At 45.9% G+C, this 19437-nt stretch overlaps 1 protein-coding gene across 5 annotated transcripts in view; it reads left to right on the top strand.

Moving 5' to 3' along the window:
* The first annotated feature begins 623 nt into the window (after positions 1 to 623).
* Positions 624 to 19437, top strand: part of RUBCN (rubicon autophagy regulator) — a 49335-nt gene continuing 30521 nt past the window's right edge. For 4 of the 5 annotated variants that reach the window (XR_014547889.1, XM_083612763.1, XM_083612762.1 and 1 more), the window contains exons 1-4: positions 663 to 831; positions 12703 to 12856; positions 15834 to 15917; positions 16751 to 16910. Coding sequence is in view for 3 of the 5 variants with exons in the window: in XM_083612763.1 (XP_083468889.1) it covers positions 803 to 831; positions 12703 to 12856; positions 15834 to 15917; positions 16751 to 16910 (427 nt within the window). In the remaining 2 variants the exon portion in view is untranslated. Of the gene's footprint in view, positions 832 to 12702; positions 12857 to 15833; positions 15918 to 16750; positions 16911 to 19437 lie in introns of all 5 variants that reach the window. The other variant, XR_014547888.1, reaches the window with a different exon arrangement.

Genomic DNA, 19437 nt, shown 5'->3' with positions numbered 1-19437 from the left:
ATTTCACTATTACTTTTAATAGTCCTTACTAATAATTCTCTTCATGCTTTTCTCTGCAATATTTCACATAGTCCTCTTTACAACACTTCTTGTAGTCTTGTAGTTCTTGTAGTGTAATCTGTTGATTACAATTGCTTTTCAAATAATTCACATATTTACTCCAGTCCTCTGAGAATCTCTGATCTCGCAGGTTTCGAATCCTTCCTGTCGTTTTATCTAATTCTGCGTAGTCCATTAATTTCGTCTGCCATTCTTATTTCCTCGGTAGTTCTTCTGGTTTCCATTTCTGTGCCAATAGTACTCTTGCTGCCGTTATATATCGGCAGAGTTTTTATAATCACCGGAGCCATTAAGTGCATGCACACCCAATTGCCGCGCAGATAATTCCAACATTATCAAGGCATATTACTGCTCGCCCTTTTTAGCCCCGTTTCCCCCCGGAAAAAAAGTCTACATTCAAAATCGCCCTCATCCAAGGAGAGGGAGAACAGGCTGGGGAGCAGCTGTTCAGCGCGGGGCACGCTGGGACTCGTAGTTCCCGAAGGATTCCGGGGATGGGCGGGGCTTCCGGAGGCGTGCCTGGCTCTGCGGCGCTGCAGGGAACGTAGCGCGCCGGAAGTTGCGTTGGCGAGGCGCGCGCGGGGGCCTCTGGGACTCGTAGTTCCCCGCCTCAGGGCGAGAGAAGGCGGCGCTGTCCCGGGCGAGATGGCCGGAGGAGTCGGGGCTGCGCTCGGAGGGGGCGTCGCCGTCCAGGCGGGGAGTGAGGCCGCCGGGCTCTGACCGCCGCCTCGCCCTCCGAGGGATGGAGGTTGCGGGGCAGGAGGAGAGCAGGTCAGAAGGCGAAGGGGGGCACCAGGGCCGGGAAGGGGGGGGGGCTGAGGTAACCGGGGGTGGGGCTGGTTGGGGGGCGGGAAGTAGGCGAGGCAATGGGGGGGGAGCTAATTAATTGAAGAGGGGTGTGAGCGCTGAGGGAAATGAAATGACATGCAGTGGGGGGGAGTCAGTTGGGGGTCAGAGCTGAGGGGAGATATTTGGGGGGAGGGGAGTTAATGGGGGCGCTAAGTGGGGTGTGGGTAGTTATAGGGGGAGCTGAGGCAATGGGGCGGGGAGTGGGGGAGCTAATTAATTGAAAAGGGGTGTGGGAGCTGAGGGAAATGAAATGACATGCAGTGGGGGGGGGAGTCGGTTGGGGGTCAGAGCTGAGGGGAGATATTTGGGGGGCGGGGAGTTAATGGGGGCGCTAAGTGCGTGGTATGGGGTGTGGGTAGTTATAGGGGGAGCTGAGGCAATGGGGCGGGGAGTGGGGGAGCTAATTAACTGAAAAGGGGTGTGGGAGCTGAGGGAAATGAAATGACATGCAGTGGGGGGGGAGTCAGTTGGGGGTCACAGCTGAGGGGAGATATTTGGGGGGCGGGGAGTTAATGGGGGCGCTAAGTGGGGTGTGGGTAGTTATTGGGGGAGCTGAGGCAATGGGGCGGCGGGAGGGGAGTCTGCTGAGGCATTGCGGGCGAGGAGTGAGTTGGGGGGCCGGGAAAGAGCCCATGATGGTGGTGGGGCTATTTGTGGGGAGAGGGGAGTTTGCTGAGGCGGGGAGGGCAATGCAGGCGGGGTGGGGAGTTACAGGCTAGAGAGGGTGGCCATGGGAAAGAGCCCGTTTTGGGATGGGACCTTGCGTGACAGTGGGGCATGAGTTGTCAGCCTCAAGTGATTAGGAGATGAAAACGCATAACTCCTCTATGGACGTCTTGAAGAGGTTGTGTATAGTTTGGGATCTCCCTACCAGATATAAGAAATAACTTCAGAGTAAGGGTGGAGATGGTATTTCCATGGAGGCGCAGATTGCAGCTATAACAAAGGCGGCATTTTTCCATCTCCGCCAAGCTAAGCAGTTGTCTCCTTACCTCTCTCGCCCTGACCTAGCCACTGTGATCCACGCCACGGTCACCTCCAGACTGGATTATTGTAACTCGCTCTATGTGGGGCTGCCCTTAAGACTGACCCAGAAACTCCAGCGGGTGCAGAATGCCGCGGCGAGACTCCTTACGGGGTCTTCGCTGCGAGATCACATTCACCCGGTGCTATATCAGCTGCACTGGCTCCCGGTGGAGTACAGGATCAGGTTTAAGGTGCTGGTTTTAACCTTTAAAGCCCTGTACGGCCTAGGACCCTTGTACCTGCGGGACCGCCTCTCCTGGTATGCCCCACAGAGAAACTTACGGTCTTCAAATAAAAACATCTTGAAGGTCCCAGGCCACAGAGAAGTTAGGCTGGCCTCAACTAGAGCCAGGGCTTTTTCGGCTGTGGCTCCGACCTGGTGGAACACTCTGTCCCAAGAGACTAGGGCCCTGCGGGACTTGACATCTTTCCGCAGGGCCTGCAAGACAGAGCTGTTCCACCAGGCCTTTGGCCAGGGCACAGCCTGACTCCCTCCCTCGGCAATCTTCGCGGAGCTCTGGCCCAATGTGGCCAGTGGCTTGAATGTAATTAATTTTATAATGAATGATTTTAGAGTGTTGTTTGTGTTGTACTTTTGTACTGTTTTATTGTTGTTAGCCACCCTGAGCCCGGCTTTGGCTGGGGAGGGCGGGATATAAATAAAATTTATTATTATTATTATTATTATCCAAGAGTCACATCATCAATGGTATAAAGATAAACTAAGCTAAAAAGGATAATTTGCCCTTCTAAATTCAAAATGTAAACAGCTGACCATGGCTACAAGCCGTAGCTCTTTATCATGCTAATCTCCGAACATTTATTTGGAAAAGGGCAAAGAATTCGATGTTACATTGTAGTAAAGCAATACTGTATTACAGTACAGTGGTACCTCGGGTTACATACGCTTCAGGTTACATAAGCTTCAGGTTACAGACTCCACTAATCCAGAAATAGTACCTCGGGTTAAGAACTTTGCTTCAGGATGAGAACAGAAATCGTGCTCCGGCGGCACGGCAGCAGCAGGAGGCCCCATTAGCTAAAGTGGTGCTTCAGTTTAAGAACAGTTTCAGGTTAAGAACGGACCTCCAGAACGAATTAAGTTCTTAACCCGAGGTACCACTGTATATTGTATGTGGCGGAGGAGGAGGAGGAGGAGGTGTGGGAGGAGGAGGATGGAGAAGGGAGTTCGGTTGTGTCACTAGGAGGTGTGTGCCGGAGTCTCTTCAGCAGGGCTTTTTATGTTTGAACAACGGAAAGGTTGTGTAGGACTGACCCAGATTCACTTACTGAGGCAGGAATTTCCTTGCAAGCTCACAAGTTTAGAGAAAAGGAAAATGAAAGAGGGTGGGCGAGCATTACAGAGAGGTATAAAATTATGCATGGTGTGAAGAAAGTGCGAAGAGAGGTTTTTCTCCTTCTCTCGTAATACTAGAACACTAGTATGTCAAGGAGATAAAGAACTATACAACTTTTAGAAGACATCTGAAGGCAGCCCTGTATCAGGAAGTTTTTAATGTTTGATGCTTTATATATTCTATAAGTTGCCCTGAGTGGCTGGGGAAACCCAACCAGATGGGCGGGGTATAAATAATAAAATAATAATAATAATTACTAGAAGCTGAATGTTGGAAGATTCAGGACAGATAAAAGAAACTACTTGTTCACATGGCGCCTGGTTAAAACTATGGAACTCACTGCCACAGGAGGCAGTGATTGCCACCAACTTGGATGGCTTCAAAAGAGGATTAGACAAATTAATGGAGGATAAGGTCATCAGTGACTGCTAACCCTGATGACTATGTTCTATTTGCTAGGAATTTTAGTTGGGGAGTGTGCTGTCATGCTCCCATTCTGCTTCCAGGCTATCCTTGGATATCTCATTGGCTGCTTATGAGGACAGTCCTGGACTAGATGGGCCATTGACCTAATTGAGTAGAGCTTCTTACACAGAACTCTTTATCAGACTGCATGTTTTAATTTTTTGTAAAGGAGGGGGAAGACACTTTGTTGGGGCCAAACAAGATTCATGCTAGTAAGTAAAGAACCATGCTTTATTTCACTTTAAAAAACAAAGCAAAGCTGATTGTTGGAATCTAGCTTGAAGAAGAGTTCTGTAGAACTTTAAAACTCCCACATGTCTCCCATATGATGTGAAGTTCACTGGGTATGTAGATGACAGGGCAGCCACTGAGGCCCATTGCAAAAGAACATCAGTCACATAAATATTTAGTTTATTTGCAACTCTTTGGGGGGGCAGAAATCATGTTGCTTATTTACTGTTGTACATTTTAATATCTATATAATGTCCAATATGTGTTTAGTGGTTGCTGTGCAGTATGCAGAAACTCCATTATTTTCCTGTGGAAATCTCACGCCATTAACAATAAATTGTGCAGACCAGAATATTTTGCTTCTGGTAGCTGAGTTGTCAAAGAACTTGACTTTCATGGGGAGGGGTGAAGTCACTAAAGGAGTGTGCAAAAGATACTTTGAACATATATTTCTGCCCTACCTAGAGTCAGATAACTGATTCATTGGTCCATCATTGTCTGTTCTGATTGGCATCAGGTTTCCCAGATCTCAAGCTGGGGTTATTTCAAGCCCTGCAGGCTGAGATTGTTTAACTGGAGATAATAGCAATTGCAAAGCATATGCCTAACCCCTGAAATGTGGGGTCTTCCAATTTGGATCAGTGGGATTTAGGAACAGGGATTAGGACCAGGCAATAATAGATATGAGGAACTAGCAAAGGGTTTGTGTGTACGTGGGTGGGAAGTAATATCAAAGGGTATTCTTTCGCTGCTCAGTGGAAATTCAGTCTCATCATCTGACTTTTACTAGATACTTTTCTTTTCATGCTTTTCTGCATGCTTAAGGACTAGAAACTTGCTATCTTAATCATTCAATGGAACACAAGAAGACACAGGAGGGTAGAAATTTGGTGTACAGTGGTACCTCTGGTTACGTACTTAATTTGTTCCACAGGTCCGTTCTTAACCTGAAACTGTTCTTAACCTGAAGCACCACTTTAGCTAATGGGGCCTCCCGCTGCTGCTGCGCCGCTGCTGTGCAATTTCTGTTCCCATCCTGAAGCAAAGTTCCTAACCCGAGGTACTATTTCTGGGTTAGCGGAGTCTATAACCTGAAGCATATGTAACCCGAGGTACCACTGTACTCTGACTTGGGCAACTTGTTGAAAAGGCACCATTAAAAAAAGCCTTTATGGACAACCTCAGGGTAGTCTCTGTTAGGATCTCCTGCATTAAACAAGGTTGGTGATCAGTAGAATATGTGTGTGGAATATTTCTGAGAGATAGAAGATTGATTTGGGAAAGAGCACACTTACGTTGCAAGGTATGAATATAGCTTTTAGTGAAAACTGTCTTCTCAGAATTTAAGAGAAAAAAGCAGGCCAATAGGGTGTCAGCTTTTGAGTAATACAGAACACTATGAAGCACTTTCAATGGCTGTGATTGTTTCTCTCCCCGCCCTGACACCTGCGTGTCAAAGGTATACACTAAAATGTAAAGCGCTCCTAAATCTTGATAAAAGAGATAAGGGCTTAGTCATTTTCAACAGTTTCCTAATTAAAACTTTGCTCTAGAGTTATGTGAAACTCAAAATTTTGCACAGGGCTACAGGCCAACAGAAGGCAGGCCCATCAAAGGCTGCTGTTGTCTTACCTAGTTTGGCTGGTCATTTGTGCATTTCAGGGACAAGGGGGTGGGGGAGAGCTGGGCCTTCCTCCCTTGAAACCCACCTGCTTCGCATTGCTAAGCTTGATGACTTTTATGCCTACTCTCCATGACACCAATGCTGTCAAGCTCTGGCATAATCTGTGCAGGTGAAGACAGACGTCAGAACTTGTTTGTACAGAGACCTTTTGCATCTATGTTAGCTCAGTTTAGACAATTTACAATGCAATATTCATTGTTTACGTAGAATTATGCCCTGCTGAGTTCAGTGACGCTTACTCCTGAATCAGTTAAGTGTAAAAAGAATTGCAGCTTTAGTGACTAGTTTGGATTTTTTCCTATCTCTAAATCATAAACCTAGCCAATTTATAGATAAACCTAATGCATGCCTCTTGCATACTTCAGGTGTGTGAAATATTTTAATTGTTTTAAGATAATTTGTATCCTTCCTTACCATTTTTTTTAAACGGGGGAACCATGGCATGCTTTCCTCCCTGAACTGCAGCTGGCACCGACATCATTCAGTACTAGCTAAATACCTATCTCTTCATCTGGGCCAATTAATGGCAATAGGGGTGAAATATTGAGGCTAGCAGGATATAAAATATATTTTAAAAGCATAGGAGGTGTTGAATAACTCTTTCATTAAAACAAGTAAAAAAAACTCCCAAAACAAGTGAAAGTAAAAAAGGTGTAAAAGGCAGCATGTCAGACTAAAATCCAGTCAGCCTAATAGCTAGCATATAGGTGAGTGGAAAACTTGCTTAAATAGGCTAAACTAGGCAGCACAAAGTACAAAAGAAGGTGGTCAGACAAACCACCTGTAGAAAGGAATACCATTTGTGCATACTTTTTGCATTGAATCCACTCCCACAAGACATAATGATGGTCACCAACTTGAATGGCTTTAAAAGAGTAGCTGTCAATGGCTACCAGTCAGAATGGTTTGTGTTCTTCTGCCTCCAGGGCTGGAGTCATTATTTCTCTGAATACTGGTTGCTGGGAATCACAAGTGGGGAGAGTGCTGCTGCACTCACATCCTGCTTTGCAGGCTTCCCTTAAACATCTAATTGTCCACTGCTTGCTGGGCTAGAAGGCACAGCAACCAACTCTGATGGTTTTCTTAAGTGTGGCATGGCCACAGAAAAGGCCCTGTTGAACATCCCCAGGAATTTTACCTTGACCTGTGTTGGAACACAGAGAAGAGCCTCTCCTTTGGAGTGTAGGAAGGATGTTACGGAAGGTGGCCGTCTTTCATAGAACAGGGGTGACAATTCCCTACATTTCATAGAATCATAGAGTTGGAAGGGACCATGAGGGTCATCTAGTCCAACCCCCTACAATGCAGTAAGCATTGCCCACCATGGGGCATGATTCTGGACCTTTCCCAGTTCTTCATCATGAGGATGATGCTATCGATGACTGATATGTGAACTTTTGCCCTGCATCTTTTCATGCCCATGACTGAGAGAAGCCCTAGGGGAATGTGAAAACTGTCCTACTCTAGTAATGTTCTTCCAAACCAACATTTTTGAAATAGTGGCATGACAATGGCTGCTATTAATGATGGCAAAATGCGTCCTCCAGGTTCAGATGCTGTGTACCTTCAAATTCCAGCTGCTGAAGAACAAGAGCAAGAGATAGCTGTGGCCAGCATGTCTCTGCTCAAGGGCTTGCTGTAGGCATCTGGTAGGCCAATGTGGGAAATGGGATGCTGGGCTAGATAACTAGGTCTGATAAGTTGCCCATCTCATAAGGAAAGGACCCTGTTCACCCCTCCCTCCTTGCTTCAGCTCCTGCCCTGTTCCAAAGACCGTGCTAGTTAATAACCTCAGGGTTTTATTAAGGTGAAAGTTGTCCTAATGTGTGACTGTGGCCACAGCCATTGTGCATGCTGGTTTACGGTTTGTTTTCTCCCAGCCTGTCAGCTCTCTCTTTCCCCACGCCAATTTGGTTGGAAGGAAAGTGAGCTGATTGTGAGTCATCTGTCAACTTAGATCACTGCCTTAAGATTTAGTTTCCATTTCCCAGGAGAACCAGCTTTATGGGAGGAATAGGCTTGATGGCATAAGCCAATTTGCTGCTCGTTGTCTTGGAAACCAAACTCTTGCATTCAAAAAGGTTTGTGTTTAAGTCTCCGCTTTTCAGACAACCTTTTCAAGTTGGGAGACAAGCAGGAACGGCCCTTTCAGAGTTCCTGGTGGGTGTCCCTCAATAGCAACTTTTGGATGAGAGTCCTTTTCAGAAACAATTAAATGAACCAAAAAGGATAATATTATTTTTCTCTGCAAAAATAGCTGTAGGCCTTGGGAAGTTCTGGATGTGGACTTGGTCTGTATGTCCTGACTTTGTGTATCCCACACATTGCAGGCATTAAGAACATAAGATTCCTGCTGGATCAGACCAAAGGCCCATCTTTCCAGTATCCAGTTCTCACAGTTGCCAGCCAGATGGCTGTGGGCTCCCTGCAAGCAGAACCCTAGACCAACAGGGCTGTCCCCTCCGGCCATTTCCAGGCTCTTCTTATCCCTCTTGCTCTGAAATGTAGCTTATAGGGGCACATGATTGTGTTTTCTCATCTGCAGCCAGACGTTGGCACAGTGAATTCCAAGGACTTCGGTGCTCTTCATACATGAACACATTTGGACAGCAAGTGACAACTGTTTTGCTTGAACACACATTTTGTGTGCCACCCTGCCATTTCTGTGTGTATTGTTGTTTTGCTGCTGAGGCTGCTTAGTTGATATTATTATTATTATTATTATTATTATTATTATTATTATTATGCTTTTCCAGCATGAGAGCCAGGATGGTGTAGTGGTTAAGAGCGGTGGACTCGTAATCTGGTGAACTGGGTTCGCTTCCCCGCTCCTCCACATGCAGCTGCTGGGTGACCTTGGGCTAGTCACACTTCTCTGAAGTCTCTCAGCCTCACTCACCTCACAAAGTGTTTGTTGTGGGGGAGGAAGGGAAAGGAGATTGTTAGCCGCTTTGAGACTCCTTAAGGGGAGTGAAAGGCGGGATATCAAGTCCAAACTCTTCTTCTTCTTCTTCTTCTTCCTGGTTTGTAAGTCATTCTGGGAACTCAATTTGGGTGGAAGATGCAGGGTAGAAATGGAATACAGAGAACATTAAATACAATTTTGGCTCAGTGGGCCATTGGATGCCTTCTTGAAAAAGCAAAAAACAAATTTAAAAAATGGCATTCTAGTGTAGTAGAGTGACTCATTTGTAGGAATGTGACAGATCTGTTGCTGTTCTTTAAGCCAGCTTTGCAAGGACTTGCTGAGGAAGCGATTCTCTTCCCCACCCCCTGCCGCTCTTCTCCCTTCTCTTGCTGCCCTGCCCTGATTCGTCACCATTTGTCCTGGGCTCTCTGGCTGATAATTGCCAGCTCAGTATTTGGACACTTATTGGTAGCAGTAATTGGAACACAGCAGCTCTCTTGTAAGGAAGTTCAGGTGTTCTGGGGTGGAGTTGCGGGATCCAAGGGAGAGTGGCTGAGATCATTCTGCATAAAAGCTCGTGTATGGCAGAAATGTGCACAGCTAGCCCAAAACTGTGGTTGTGAGCATTTGGACCCCAAACTTACCTCCTGTTCATACAGTTTCTCCCGGTTGTGGCCATGTGTGTGGTTGTGGGGAGAAAGAGCACTGTTAAGGAAGTCATAAGAATGTGGCATTTGTAGATAAGAGACTGATTCAAAAGCAATTCCTATCCACCATAAGAAAGTAGCAAATTACCAGAGTGCTTCATTCATGTCATTCAGGATGTGGTAGAGTCTGCATAAGCTTTTACCACAACACCCTCTTGCAATTTTTAAATAGCTCTGCAGGGAAGACATGATATCTTCCCTGTGGTTGTGATTTTACTCTGATTTTCATGAGCCTGAGACTTGACAATCCTTGGACTTTACGACAATAATACATATAGAAGGTTAATAGTAATATGATATGTTACTGCCATCAGGAACTGTGCTTTGCAATTTTTTGATATGACGATTAAATTACAGCTTTATTACATATAATGTTATGTTACTTTACAGCCTTTTACATGTGTGCTGTGGTGTTATGAGCATTCATAAAAGCAATGAACAAATGCAGCTCCTGTCCTAGGGCAGCCTTCTGGGTTTTTTTGGGCTTTGGTTGGGGTTTTTGTGTCTGTCCAGGGTTGTCCAGTTCTATTCTTAATATGCAAGGCAGGTTCTCTGGTGCAGACAAAAACAGGAGGAGGCTTCTAAATATAATCCTGGCTCAGAGCCTGACAGTCCTCTTTTCTGTTCTCCGGCTTACAAAGCCCTCGACCCTAAACTCCACCACCCTCAGTTGCCCCAAAGCTCCCTGCTTCGTTTAAACACTTTTGGCCCCCTGTCTGGGGCACCCTCCCAGAACACCATACATGGCATGACCTCTCACTCTTGCAATCCCCCCCCCCCAGTTTCCATTACTGAATTTGCTCGACTCCTCACCCCAATTTAATGTAATGGTATTCGTGTAGGGACGCGGGTGGCGCTGTGGGTTAAACCACAGAGCCTAGGACTTGCCGATCAGAAGGTCGGCAGTTCGAATCCCTGTGACGGGGTGAGCTCCCGTTGCTCGGTCCCTGCTCCTGCCAACCTAGCAGTTCGAAAGCACGCCAAAGTGCAAGCAGATAAATAGGTACTGCTCCGGCAGGAAGGTAAACGGCGTTTTCGTGCGCTGCTCTGGTTCACCAGAAGCGGCTTAGTCATGCTGGCCACATGACCCAGAAGCTGTACGCCGGCTCCCTCGGCCAGTAAAGTGAGATGAGCGCCGGAACTCCAGAGTCAGCCATGACTGGACCTAATGGTCAGGGGTCCCTTTACCTTTACCTATTTGTGTATGTGAAATGCTGGCCTTCTACCCAACAGCGGTATCTACTCACATAAGACTAATAAACAAAACACAAAGAGCGCAGTGCAAACTAAGCAGTGGAAGAAGAAAACACACGTTCATTCCATGTTACTTTTGCTGCTACCCCTCCCCTTTCTGCTTTGCTGTCATAGAATATAAGCTGCTTGGAGAAGTGATTCACCACCACTCTTGCTTATCTTCCGTTGTAAGATAGCTGTGGCCGTTCTTGGACCAAAATAATAATAATTTATTTATTTAAGGATGTTTATTACGTAACTGCTTATTAGGCGCACTTAAGTGGTTTACATAATATTCCTATCACAATCAGCAGATTTTTGTAAAAAGTTATGATAAGAGGAAAAGGCAATTACCGGTACTGTAGTTCGTTTTAGAAGATGCTACTGCTTCTCACTCCGCCCCCCACCCAAGGCAAACATGGTCCTTGAGACGCTCCTGTAGTGGGAAGCCAATAGGAGAGCTGGATGGTGGTACATCCCCAAGCTTTCCCCCACTCCCCATAGCTTGGCCACTGTGGTCCTGGCACTGGTAACCTCTGGAATGAATTACTGCAGTGTGTTCTATGTGGGGCTTCCCTTGGGCTTAGTCCACAAGCTGGTGCAGACTGCAGCAGGTAGGTTGTTGCTTGGCCCACCCTGTTGACGCCACTCCTGCTGAGGGAACTGAAATGGCAGCCAATATGTTACTGGGCACACTTCAGTGCTCTGCTTTTAGCATTTAAAGCCATAAATAACTTGGTGCCAGCTTGCTTGAGGGTCTGCCTCACCCTCTATTTCAGCAAGTGCACTTCTCACATGGGCACTGCTGAGAGAATCTCCTGCCATGGAGGTATACTTAGTAAGTATTGGATAGAGGGCTTTTAGTGTTGCAGCTCCAGCCTTCTATAATTGGTTGCCTACTGTGTTTAAGCAAGCATCTAGCACCATGATATTTAGGCATTTATTGAAGACTTAAAAAAAAATATCTTTCCTTGAAGTGGGAGCCTGTCATTTGATGGAATCTTAAAAGGAACTGGTTTTATTGTGTACGTAGTGTCTGTGTTAGTATTTTAATTTCTTTGTTATCTTGCTGTACACCACCTTTGTAGCTTTTGGCTATGAATCAGTTTATAGATCTGCAAATAAAATAAAAATCATCCTTTGTAAAGCACCATGTACACAGATGGTTATACATAACCAGTAAATAATATAATAATCAAGTTCTTAAATGTCCTCTCTGTATTGCAGCTCTGGTATTATTATTTAAAAGTAAAATCCTCATCAGTTTTAGGATGCACTCAGTGAAATATTCTCCCATGGTGGTTCTAAAGTTCTGTTGAATGGGAACCAAAGATCCATCTTGCATTTCATTCATGTCTCCAGGAAATACAGAAACAGGTCATGAAGGCTTGGGCCTCCCTGCACAGCAGCAAGTATTCAGAGATAGACTGCCTCTGAACCTGAAGGTTCTGTTTAGCTATTACGGCTATTAGCCGTTGACAGCCCAAAGCTCTGTGAATCTGGCTACTTCCTCTTTAAAGCTACTAGCCACTGCCACATCTTGTGGGAGTGAATTCTATAAGTTAATTATGTGCTGTGTGAAGAAGTGCTTGTTTCTGACTCTCCTGAATCTCTTACCTGTCAATGGGTATGGGGATAGCTCAGTTGGTAGAGCATCTTTCGCCCAATGTGGGGCTCGAATCTCAGGGCTGTGGGTTTGAGCCCCACATTGGGTGAAAGATTCCTGCATTGCAGGGAATTGGACTAGACGATCCTCGTGGCCCCTTCGACCTCTATGAATCTGTGTGAGAGACGTTGATGATTCTATCCTGCCCTACCTCCCAAAGGAATTTCTGTGTCTGCTTTTCTCCAGACCATGATAAGTTTACAATTTATAATTTACCCTTTTAAGCGTTCTTTCTTTAAAAAAGAAGAAAAGCTGTTAAAGTGTGGCTGTCACAAGGGAAAATGCTTGGGAGGAAGCTCTCCTACCAGGACTGCAGCAGAGGAGCTGTCGCGCCATCTGTCCTGGCACAAGTAGTTGCATTGGAACAGCATGGATGGGGTTTCTGTTGAACTTGAACTGGTGACACCACATCCTGCTTATGTTACTGTTTTTCCACAATGATGACATTGTAAAGGGTCACAAAGCAGCGAGGAAATTTTGCCTGCGCAACAGAACTGATGGTCTGCATTTTTCAGGAAGGAGCACTGGAAGTTGCTGGGCAACCTGAAGACGACAGTGGAAGGTTTGGTGTCTATAAACAATCCCAACGTCTGGTCTAAGTATGGTGGCTTGGAGCGACTCTGCAGGGACATGCACAGCATTCTGCATCATGGGCTCATTCCAGACAAGGTAGGCTTTCTCGGCTTTCTCTGGAGTTTATACTCTTACTTCTGCTTTAGCAGGTGGTTATCTTGACCGGTGTTCACCTGGGACAGCCATAAAACAGATCCCTTAATCATCTTGTCTAAAATCTGACCTAGATGTCATGTCTTGGACGAGAATAGATAGGAATGTTAGTAGTCGGGTTGCATCCACAGAACAAGATGCTAAGGAAGAAGTGAGGCAAGACTGAGACCTGGGCCAACTAGTGTTTGTTTTCTTAAAAAAGAAAAAAAAGGGGGGAGCAGGTATAGTAGAGCTGTGATCCAAGAGTTAGTTAGATCATATTTCCTTTCCTAGGTGACCTTAGGTAAGCCCTTTTGTCTCCCCATCTGCAGTCATTTTCAGCGTTCCGCCCTTCCTGTCTCCAGGGTGATAGCTCCTGCTTTCCCTGAAAAAGATCACCTGGGAAATAGGTTGTCTCTGAACTGGAAGGTTTTCTCTTCACATTGTTCATGATTTTACAAAGCTCCATCATGCCTCCCCTGTACACATTTTTTAGAGTAGTGGTACTTCTGAGCATGCACATAAGAGCACCAGGCCAATGGTCTACCTAGTCCAGCATCCTGTTCTCACAGTGGCTGACCAGATGCCTGTGGGAAGCCTGGAAGCAGGACATGAGCACAACGGCACTCTGCCCACCTGTGATTCCCAGCAGCTGCTAATCAAGGCATGTTGCCTCTCGTGGTGGAGGTGGAATATACCCATTGTGGCATTGATAGCCTTGTCCTCTATGAATTGGTCTAGTCCTCTAGTCTAGACATCGTTCCCTAGCTGTGCTGCCATTAAATGTCAAACAGCATTAATACCTTCCCTCCTGCAACAACCAACAGTTTCTTTTGCCACTGTAGTTGCAAGAATAAATCATTAACTTGCCTTTATCATCTTGTGGAATGGAATAGTGTCCTTTTGAGATAATAATTAGTAATAATCTGTTCTGTAGGGCTTTTGCAGTCCTCCAGAGATAAAATCAGGCTGTTGGTTGCAGTACAGGCAACTACCCCCATTTTGTGCGGGGTTTGCATTCCTGACCCTTGCACACATTGGTGGAGCTTGTGTAAGTGCTCTCCTCCCTGTTATGCCCCTGCCCTGTTATGCCCCCGACCCACACCTTTTTCTGGGCACTTCTAGGTTGTGGTGATGCATATGTGCACAGTTGCACATATTTTGAACATGCACAAAACAATCATTGCTTGTAGTAGATAAGCTATAACCAAAGTTACTAGTGATCAGTGCATTTTCTCCATAGAGAGAAGAAATCAGCATCTTGGGAATTTTGGCACAGTTAAATAAGAGCATGAATGCAGACACCTTAAGGTTCTTACATCCATGAAAAATCTGGTATCTTGAAAGCCTTGGTATTGTTGCTTCAAAAATACACTGATTCTTATTTGGTTCAGTGTTATATTAATGTTGGCTGCTCTAGAAAACGTGTTCTTGTTTATAAAACTGTAGCTGTCAGGATGTGTAGTGTGGTGTTTGCTTTGGCCTTCCTGTCTAACCTAATTTAGTTCCATTTGTATTTGCAGCATTCATTGTCTGCTCCATCCATACAGCTGCTCTTAATGTATATTAGCCCCCTTGATAATTTTAATCAGAAAGACAGGATATAACTGTTCCCGCTTTAAAAATATATAATTTGTTGCCTGGGAAAGGTGGAGCCATAACAATGTAATTAAGATGTTATATTCTTGGGGAAGGTTATTAAGCAGGTAGTCACAGACCAGATCCAGATGCTGTTGGAGGAAGTGGGTATTTTCAGATCCATTTCAATTGGGTTTTAGGCCCGGTTTGGGCACAGAAACTGCTTTGGTTACCCTGTATGACTTCTGTTAAGAGGAAGACAGGGGAAATGTGTACCCATTAATTCGCCTCAACCTCTCAGCAGCTTTCCATCATTGTACTGTATCCTTCTGGAGTGACTGTCCAAGTTAGGGGTAGGTGGCACCACTTTTCGGTATTTCCGGTCCTATTTGGATGGCCATTTCCAGAGGGTGATAATTAGGGAGTGCTCTTCAGCCTCATGGAGCTTTCAGTGTGGGGTTCCTCAGGGTTCAGTTTTATCCCATGTGCTCAGTGAGGTCATCCAGAGTTTCTGAAGAGAAGAAGAGAAGAGTTTGGATTTGATATCCCGCCTTTCACTCCCCTTAAGGAGTCTCAAAGCGGCTAACATTCTCCTTTCCCTTCCTCCCCCACAACAAACACTCTGTGAGGTGAGTGGGGCTGAGAGACTTCAAAGAAGTGTGACTAGCCCAAGGTCACCCAGCAGCTGCATATAGAGGAGCGGAGACGCGAACCCGGTTCCCCAGATTACGAGACTACCACTCTTAACCACTACACCACACTGGCAATATGCTGATGGCACAACACTTACTCTTGCCTCAAGCCTTTGTAGTTTTGTGAGTGTTGCTGTGTGTGTTTTCAAACAAACCATGGGTAAGGAAAACTATTGAATTTACACGTAGTGTTAAGCCATGTTTAAAATAAGCCAAGTTTCATAAGCCAGCAAAAACCCATGACTTCAAATCATTGGTTTTTGGCAATAAATAATAGGTAAGCTGCTGGGCAGGGTACACACATAACGCTAAAGCATAGTTTGATAAACTATGATTTAGCATTATGTACCAACCAGGTGATTGATTTGCTTAACCTGAATGCAGCATGTTCCAGACATCAGGAAGGCATTGAATTCTTGACTCTGTTCTTGTCTGACTTTTTGCAACTGCTTGAGAGAAGGAAGATGCAAATTAAGCTGTAACAGAGGTTATTTCAGAAGTAGCACTTCAGACCACCTGACATGTTTTGGTCCATAGTTCATAATTGACAGCGGTAAAGGAGTTAATTTCCTTCCTCTTTCTAAGCCTGCCTCTTAATGAATCTGGTCTCTGATCACGTATTGAGCTGGCACTGCCAGGGGAATTTTTAACTCTCTGTATTTCCTGGGCAGGTGTGTTGCAGGCAGAGGGATTATTGGCAGTTTGTGAAGGACCTCCGTTGGCTGAGCCCACATGCTGCCCATCACATTGAAAAGGTGAGCTCATGTTTTGGGGAAAGAAGATCTTGGTTTTGCCAGGGGGTGGGGGACAAGTTTGTCAAGGTGAGCAGAAGTCACTTGCCTCGGTTGTTTTTAACCTTTACGGAAGGTCTGAAAGGCAAATCTTGCTGGGATTGTTTGCAGGAATAAAATAAATACAAAGTCCTGACGGCAGGTGGGAGGGAGCTGATGAGAAACTCTTACCTGCAGCCCAAGGTTGGTGAGGAAATGCAAGCAGCTTCAGACCTGAGGAAAGTTTAATAATAATAATAATAATAATAATAATAATAATAATAATAATAAATAACAATAACAACTGAACTATAACTGAATTTCCATCAAGCTCCCTTTGCCTGCTGCAGCTCAAGTTCTGACACTGGATCAATGGCGAGAGTTGTGATAAAAAACGCGGAAATTGGCGTGATTATCGTGGAAAGCATATGTAGGTGTGTTGTATTGGGGCTGCTGCTAACAGTCTCCATTTAGAGAATAATCAGGCAAGAAAATGGGGTCTGCTAAGGGCAGGCAGCTTCCTCCGTCTTCAAGGGTAATAACACATCTCAGGCTTGCAAAGTGAGGCCATTATTTTCCCTGTTGTGCGAATGGGGAACTGATGCTGATACAGACTGGCTTTCTGGCAGCCTAGGCTATGCTGCCTCTCATTTGTCAGCTGGTGCCTCAAGCAGCAGTCCCTCATACCCTTCCAGGGACAGTGGCAAATTGAGAGAGATTCTAAGAGGAGCATGTAATCAGGGCTCTTCTGGGACGCTGCTGTCCATTACCTGCTAGTCTCTGCCAGCTTTTCAGAGGAAGTAGCATCTGTCTTCCAGTTTATCAACCTGTACGAGAACGGACAGCGGAACACCGACGGCGTCAGTGATCGAGCCATTGCAGAGGCGTGGCTCCAGCACAGCCTGCAGTTCCATTGCCTGTCAGCTCAGCTGAAGCCTCTGCTTGGGAACAAACAGTACACCAGGAAGTTCTATGCAGGTAAGATGAAACCCGGCCTCTTCCTCTTCTTTCTTGTGCTATTCTTCTTCTTTCTTGTACCCTGTGGTCTGCACTTGGCAGCCTGCAAACAAAAGGCAGCTTTCAGGCAGACACAGGTGGCTTCTCTCTTCCTCCCCCTTCCCCAAAACTGAGGTTAAAGTCCCAGGCTGGCCATGTTGGCAAATGTTGTTTAAAGGATGTGGAAGGGTCATGGCTCAGTGGTAGGTTGTCTGCTTTGCATGTGGAAGATCGCAATTTCAACCCCCAGCATTTTCATGTAGGCCTGAAACCCTTGTAGAGCATGGGTAGGCAAACTAAGGCCTGGGGGCCAGATCCGGCCCAATCGCATTCTAAATCTGACCCGCGGACGGTCTGGGAATCAGCGTGTTTTTTCATGAGTAGAATGTGTCCTTTTATTTAAAATGCATCTCTGGGTTATTTGTGGGGCATAGGAATTCATTCATTCCCCCCCCAAATAGTCCGTCCCCCCAAAAGGTCTGAGGGAGAGTGGACCGGCCCCCTGCTGAAAAGGTTTGCTGACCCCTGCTGTAGAGCCACTGCTGGGCATTGTACTAGAATACTACTATTACCCCGTGATCTTTGGATAAAAGGGCAAAGGAAAAAGGCAGGTCTGTTGCTCCTCAGAGTTTTTTGCATGTGCTCCTCTGGAGGTTTCCCAGGAGGGAATATGCCTCTTAGGCAGAAAAAGGTTTCTCATCCCTGGGGGGGAAAACGAAGCACTGAGCTGTGCTGCCTCATCTATTGTTTCACATCATGTCTTTTGTAGCTGTTCTGTTGTATTGCTTTCACTTTATTAATGCTGCTTCCTTATTTATCTGGCAGTTCATCAGTTTTCATATCCTCTTTTTGTGTTTCATATTCATGTTCTTTTAAACATGGATGACCTGGCTAAATTTGTTTTACTGAAGTGCAAATCCTCCGCCTAATATTTTTGTTTGATGTCTCATTTCACTCTGTACATTATATATGTGCACATACAAATGCAAACTAATAAATATGTCTAGAAAAGTAAGCAATAAAAAATGGGAAAATGCCAAAATACTATAACTGGCCTATATATAGTTTAACTAGTGACTCAAAAGGTAGTAAAAGAGGATTAGGCAATCCATGGATGGCAAGGCTGTGTTCTATCTCCCTTCTCATATCAATATGTTCTTAAAACCAGTTACTAGGATTCCTCAGTGGAAAGAGTGCTGTTGTGCTCATATCTTTTCTTGCAGTCTTCCCAAGAAGTATCAGGTTGGCCACTGTGAGAACAGAACGTTGGACTAGATGTGTTGCTAGCCTGATCTTGCAGGCTCTTCTTAGCTTCTCTGGCAGCCCATGGCATATTTGAATGACATGTATGAACACACTGTGTGAACAATCCTGTAGTGACCTCTCGTGATAGACACCTTTTTCAATCTATAAGATGCACCAGACCATAAGATGCACCTAGTTTTTGGAAGAGGAAAACAAGAAAAAAAAATACTCTGAATCCCAGAAGCCAGGACAGCAAGCAGGATTGCTGCGCAGCGATCCCGCTTGCTGTCCTAGCTTATGGGTTAGCCGCGTGCAGCCTCTCCCGGGCAGCGGGATGAAGGCTCCCCACTGCCCGGGAGAGGCTGCGTGCAGCTAAGCCAGAAGCCAGCACAACAAGCGGGATCGCAGCGCAGGGCATTCCACAGGGGAGGGCATTCCACAGGGAAGGCGCCACTACTGAGAAGGCCCTCTGCCTGGTTCCCTGTAACTTGGCTTCTCACAGTGAGGGAACCGCCAGAAGGCCCTTGGGGCTGGACCTCAGTGTCCGGGTAGAACGATGGGGGTGGAGATGCTCCTTCAGATATACTGGACCAAGGCCGTTTAGGGCTTTAAAGGTCAGCACCAACACTTTGAATTGTGCTCGGAAACGTACTGGGAGCCAGTGTAGGTCTTTCAAGACCGGTGTTATGTGGTCCCTGCGGCCGCTCCCAGTCCCCAGTCTAGCTGCTGCGTTCTGGATTAGTTGTAGTTTCCGGGTCACTTTCAAAGACTTTCCCAGCCCTACTATCTGAAATCCTTTTAACTGGGACTGAGCCTGGGACCTTCTGCATTCAAAGCATGTGATCTACTACTAAGTAATGGGCCCTTCCCTTTGGGCCTACTTCCTTAACTCCCAAACCCTTGCTGGTGCTTTTTTGTATCCTCAGCCCCCGCATGCTTATGATCACAGCCTGTTGATACAAAGCCTTAAGTGTGTAGAGCTTGTACCATGAAGGCTGGGGAGGAGGGGGGTCCGTTGTCCTAATTGGCGTGCCATGAAGGGAGACATTCAAGAGGCCTTTGTTGTTGTAACACAGCTGCAGAGTCCGTTTCTGCAATTCTTCTGTTGAGATGGAGTGTCCATGGGTGATGCAACTGTCGAGGAACATACTAGGGGACTGTTCCTGCAAAGGTAGCTTCTTCCATGTCACTGGCTGTGTCTAATTGTAGGAACTCTCTGGTGACAGATGTGGCATGAGAATCATTTACACAGGAACCCATCCCT

Source organism: Podarcis filfolensis (assembly GCF_964270895.1).
Source record: "Podarcis filfolensis genome assembly, chromosome: 5".
NCBI classification, from domain to species: domain Eukaryota; kingdom Metazoa; phylum Chordata; class Lepidosauria; order Squamata; family Lacertidae; genus Podarcis; species Podarcis filfolensis.
This window is presented reverse-complemented; position numbering and strand designations above follow the sequence as displayed.